The sequence below is a fragment of the Lolium rigidum genome, chromosome 2 (genome assembly GCF_022539505.1).
Source record: "Lolium rigidum isolate FL_2022 chromosome 2, APGP_CSIRO_Lrig_0.1, whole genome shotgun sequence".
Classification (NCBI taxonomy): Eukaryota; Viridiplantae; Streptophyta; class Magnoliopsida; order Poales; family Poaceae; genus Lolium; species Lolium rigidum.
The window spans coordinates 94516402-94522401 of record NC_061509.1 but is presented as its reverse complement, the minus strand read 5'-3'; the positions used below and the strand labels follow the sequence as shown (position 1 = coordinate 94522401).

The window sequence follows — 6000 nt, the reverse complement described above, 5'->3', positions numbered from 1 at the left end:
GATTCTTGTTAGTGGTGTCGAGAAGATTGACACGTCGCCCGAAGATCCGATAGTTCACCTCTCCCCCCCCCGTACCTTGGCGTGGAACCTCGGGGCGAGGTTCCTTGTTAGTGGTGTCGATTGTAGCGACCCAGGATAATACCCCTGATAGATTTTTGTTTGTTGTTTTCTTTTTCATATAATCATAATCATGGCATGATACCCCTTGCATGTTTTAATAAAAATCCTTCTCACTTCTCAATAATAATAAAACCAAAATATTATTATTTGGATATGTTGAAATATAATTTTAAATCTAGTGCAAATATTTTGAAAGTTTGAAAAGCTGTTTTGAACCTTATTCTAAATTTTCTTTACTTACCAGTTTCTTTATTTCTCACCTTAATTCAACAATGTTTTACAAAATTAGAGAGCGCCCAGCCTGGCCCATATCTTTATTCCTTTCTTTCTTAATCTACCCAGTGGCCTATCTTCATGTGTGGAGCGTTCCTCCATGAGAGGCTCTCTCTGTCATCTTCACACGCACGAGGCGTGCTCAATCTTGCTCACGCGGTCGACAACAGCTCACAGCCACCGCTGCACATGCTCTTCTTTTTCCCCTCCTCAAAGCCGCCTCCAGGACTCTTCTAACCCTAGCATGTTCCCTTCCTGGCGCCGCCACAAATTCGCTTCTCAACACATGACTGCATACAGAGACATTCAGAGTCAGTCTCAGAAAATTCAGACAAATCCCAAACTCCACCGGAAGAATCGCCGTCGTCCGACCATCTCCGGCCACCCCTCGTCGAGCCGAGGCCACCTCCAGCGTCGCCTTGACGTCGCGGTTCTCATTGTCCAAGAAAATCTAGCAGCTGGCCTTCCAATCGTCGTCAAGGTCACCTTCTTCCTCTCCGGCCGCTGCTCTCCGGCAAGGGTTCCGGCCGCCTCCGACCTCGTCCACCCCAGCCGAGGTGTTCATCAGTTTCCTGGTGAGATGGCGCCCCTTTTCCCCCTCTTGGCCGTCCTATTTTCTCACTGTTTGGCTTCACCTAATTCTGACGGAGCTGTCGCCTGTTTTCTGTCCGAGTGCACCTTCGCCATGGATGTCTGCAACCTCCGTGCCGCTAGTGCTTTCCATCGTCTTCTTATGCACCACGTCGACGCACCCATCTCCTCCGACTCGTACGACTACAGCAGCAACCTCCCCGGTGAGCTCCTTATTCGATTCTGTCGACTTCCTCTAATTTCCCTGTCAGCTGCCGATCTCCGTCCCCAAACACATTCGCCCTCCATGGTTGCCACACATGTCCTGCACGTTTCTGCTTGTTTCCCACAGCTGCGTCGCCGAACCACTTCACAGCAAGCACGGCTGTATTGTTTTGATCCACTGCAGAACTCCACGCACAAGTCTCCGATCCACACGGTTATACGAGCAAATCAGCGTTTTCACGCACAGCTTGGACACCGAGCACCATCGCTGTTGTTTTCGTCAGTTTCGTCAGAGTTAAGCCACCGTCCAGTGCTACCAAAATCCTCGCCCATCTCTTTATGTCAGCAACTAGAATCAGCAGAGTGCGCCCATGCCTTCCACCCAGCAAATCCCGTGTCTAAATACCTCCACGAGCTCATCGAAAAGCCATCTCCTTTTTCTTCTATCTTGTTCAGCTCTCGTGACTGGAGATGTATGAAAATATTACGTGAGCTTTTCAATCAAACATGAGCACAGCAGCCAGTTGCTTGTTCCATGCGTTTGCTCCCTGTATGCCCAAGTTTGAATCACACCTATTTCTGCACCCCGACGCTGATTGAGGCTAGTTCTGCCCTCTCTTCCGTGGTTGTTCTTCAGTTTCAGATAACACCTCTATTAAGATTCAGTTAACAATTCCTGTACAAATATGTCTTTGTTTCTATATCTTTTGAAGCCAGAACCAGCCCCAGAACCGGGATCAAATATCAACATCGGAGGATTAAATCCACCCTTCCCGCCTTCATCTATCTTTCCAATTTCTGAAAAACGTTTTAATCTTGCAAATTCTATATTTTCTCAAACGGTAACTCATAATAAAATGTTTTATACATATACATTGGTCAGCAAAATGTGAGGATTAATAATATGTCATTCATATATCTGCTTTCACCATCTCATCATGTAGTGCCGTGGTAGTTTGCATCGCACCTAATAATTAATATGCGGAGTATTTGGGAATTTCCGGATACGGTTTCTCGCCCCGTTTAAATTGAGTAGCTCACCCCTGCCATGCTATGCCATGCTAACCAACACTTAAATTTTCCGGTAGAAAATGCAACTCCAACCTAATTTGATTGTTCGGGGTTCCGACTCCGATTAAATTGGATAAGTTGCATCGCATCATCTTTGCCATGTCATGCATATCATCTTGAGCATCTTTGGTTCTTTATCCGTAGTAGTAAGACTTGCATCCGTTGTGTATTCCAGCATTTGCTTCTTCACGGATAGGATCACGAAGTGGTGTTGTGAGATACGACAAGTTCTTCTCACGACTTTTCACGGGCGAGCCCTCTCTCTTCACCTACTTTACTCTCTCCCTCGCACTGCTATCCTTATGTTGCGATTCTTCATCGAGTCACGTGTCCTATTCCACTTGTTTACCATAATAATCCTATATGTATCATTCCTTACCCATAGCCGTTGCTTGATGTTTGAGCCTTGCGAGTCGTAGGCGTGTTTAGGCTCGTTGTTTACCTCGATCCGTTATCGGGATATGTTGGGTTGTTGGGAGGTTATCACATGCTATATCAATTGTTGAAGATACACATGCTTTACTTATTTGGTAACAACTAAAATTGTAGCGAGAGGCATCTGTGAGCCCTTTTGTGAAAGCATCGGAACTTTGACTCGCTAATGTCCCCTAGGACCCGAGTTCTTGTTATACGTTCCGAGATTGAGCGCTCTACCCATGCGTGGGGACGATTATTGGGACCCCCTCACCCATTACCTTTTCTCAAGTCGGTTGAAAAGGGGGCCACAACCTTGGTTTTATTTGCCTATGCCATGTATGCCATGCTTTACTATACTCGTTGCCTTCGGGTGTTTACTTCCTGTTGCCTTCGGGTGTTTACTTACATCACCGTACCCCGCGGGACGTTTAGCGAAGCGTGTGGTTTGCACGCCTAGCCGCCGACGCAAACCCCGAGTCCGTCTCGGAGTACGGCCGGACTTCGTCACGGGTAGCTTAGTTGGGTGGCCCCCTAGACTTTCTTGTTGAACTGGGAACGGTCTTGTTGTGAGACATCCACTCGTCGTAAGTGGGTCGAGCATGCGTATGGTTACATTTGGGCAACCCCTGCGGGGTGTACATCTTATCGATAAGCCGTGTCCGCGGTTATGGACGACTTGGAATTGTATAGCTTGATCATAGAACAACTTGCACCGTTATCTTGTTGCTAATAATCTGCTAATAACTTGTGTAGTAATATAGCATTACTACAACCGATACCTAATAAAACTTGTCCACCGTTGAGTGCCTTTTACATTGCCTCTTCGCTTTGTTGAAGGGGATATGTGTAATCGAGTCGAGTTATGTTTGTGTAGTATTTATCTGTTACCTTATGTGCTCTCTTATCTTCTCTGAGTAGACGGATGTTGTAGCGTGTCTCTATTGGTTATAGTTTTGCTTCGCCGTTAAACCTACCATATAGCCCCGGGCGATATATATTTATACTCGCTCGGCGAGCATAGCCATTTCCGGTCTCGCTAAGTACGTGCCGGAGTTCGTTCCTTGGTACTTACTCTCGCCTTTCCCCTTTCTCTTTTGCTTCCTCCCTTTTGTCGGCAACCGATGGCCCGACTTTGACGAGTACGAGATGACGACGTTAGCAAGGTTACCCTTCGCGCTTGGCTCAGGCGGGGTTATGGACGCCATTGGTTATCTTCGGGACTCTTAGTCCAATTTGTATCTTGTCCGTACCCGGACGTATTCGATCTTCTGTATGATTCGGATCTTTGTATTGTATTTTTGTATCTTGACTCGTTGGAGTCGTTGTTGTAATATATGTATCTTGTGGGCTCTATTGTAATCCTGTTGTAAAGTTACCGCTCGTGTTAATTCCTCTGGCATCACGTGTGTGATTCTTCGCGCACGTCGTGTCGGAGGGCGTCCCTGAATAGATATCGTGCGGATTTCGGCGGGTTCGCTGGGATCCTCAGGATACCGGTTTGGGGGCGTCACATTATTCTTCAATGCAAATTGTTTACCTTGTGCACAAACTTTGGCGAGCTTTCACATAATTACTTAGAGCATTGTGTTGGTTCATTGATTGCTTGCTTCATAGTGTCTCACCTTCATATCCTCTTGCAATCTTTGATCCTCAATATAGTTTGATTTCCTCCGAATATTCGTCATTGAATATGTGCATTTGATTTCACTCACAATTATGAGAAATGCACAACTTATGGAGGAACGCTCACTATATTGGCCTTTCAAACCTTTCGTCCATTTTGGCCATCGATGCCAATGGGGGAGAAGTTTGGAGGGTTTAAGGAAATTGCTTTTGTTCTTCTTAAGCATTTGCCTTTCATGCCTTGCATTCGTTGCTTTGCATGGTTGAATATTTAGAGGATACTCCGCTAGGCTTTAATTGCCGGTATATGCAATGAAATTCAAGTTCGTTCACACATGCATATATTATGGGGGAGTTTGTTCTAAATATTCAACTTGGGTTGTTCGCTAAATTCCATATCTAAACCCTCTCAAAGAGATTGTCATCAATTACCAAAATGGGGGCGATTGTAAGAACATGTCCTTTACCCCATGTGTGGTTTTGGTAATTGATGACAATCCCTATGGACTAATGGTTGCATTAAGAATCAATCTTAGGTCAAGTCCATAGTCATGTTGGACTCAAGGTTGTAAGATGGAGAAGACGGAGTACAATGGTGAAGATGGTGTTGAAGAGAGACAAAGATGGCGTAGAAGATGAAGAGAGAAGACAGCATTGAAGATGGATGAAGACGGTGGTGTGCGTACAAGATGAAGGAAGACGGTGGCATGGACAATCATGAAGAGTATGGAGGCGGAGCTTGCCGACTCGAGAAGATCGCGCAAGGACTAGGTTTGTGCTCGATAGGATAGTGGGTCGTATCATCGGAGAGAGCTCAAACCTTGCATGCATTGCATCGTGTTCTTGGTTCTTCTTGGTTCTTATGCATGAAACGGATTTCTATTGCATCACATATTGCATAGGCGAGAGTGATGATTTTCCCGATATACCGTATTGAGAGGTTACACCTCTATGACCATGGGAAAATCATCACTCACTCTTTTCCATGATTTTATCATGTGAGAAGGTAGCTCTTGTCGCCCTCTTTCCAACAAAACTGGTCTCATGTCATTCCGAGTTTCCTAGCTCAAGATATGATTTTTAGAGTGCATCATATTTGAAAAAGAAAAAGAAAAAGCGTTTTGGGCCGGGCGGTACTACCGCTGGTGATACCGGCCCAAGTACCACCCGTGCGGTTTTTGCTTACTGGATACTCAGCGGTACTAGGCCGGTACCAGGCCGGTAGTACCGTAACTCAGTTACGGTACCAGGCCGGTACCGGGCCGGTACTACCGCTTGGCCCAGTTTCTTCTTCCCAGCTTTTCTTCTTTCTTCCTCAGCCCGCACCTCTTCCTCTCCTCCTTGGGCCGCCGCCGCAGCCCAACTCCACCGCACCGCTGCTCGCTTGCTCGCCCAGGCCACGCCCCCGCTCAGCGCCAGCCCGCGCTCGCCTCGGTGTGGCGTTGACCGCGCGCCGTACGAGCGTCGTACGGATCCCGCGCGGGAGACGGCACGCCATCCCACGCTGTCCGCTCGCGCGCTGCTGCCGCGCTGCTGCCTCGCACGCTGCTCGCCTGCCGCGTTGTTGGCTGCTGCGCTGCATGCCCGCGCATGCACTGCTGCCGCCCTGTTGCGCTGCTACCTGCCACGCTGTTCCCTCTCTCTCTTACGCCGATTTGCTGTGATATTTCTCAGATCTGAACACAAGCGGTAGTACCGCTC

General features: G+C 47.4%; 1 protein-coding gene across 1 annotated transcript in view; it reads left to right on the top strand.

Moving 5' to 3' along the window:
• The first annotated feature begins 450 nt into the window (after positions 1-450).
• The window catches only part of LOC124689977, a 37490-nt gene continuing 31940 nt past the window's right edge, over positions 451-6000 (top strand). The window contains exons 1-2 of the mRNA XM_047223428.1: positions 451-1187; positions 2435-2486. Of these exons, the coding sequence (XP_047079384.1) occupies positions 494-1187; positions 2435-2486 (746 nt within the window). The 5' untranslated portion in view covers positions 451-493. The remainder of the gene's footprint in view (positions 1188-2434; positions 2487-6000) is intronic.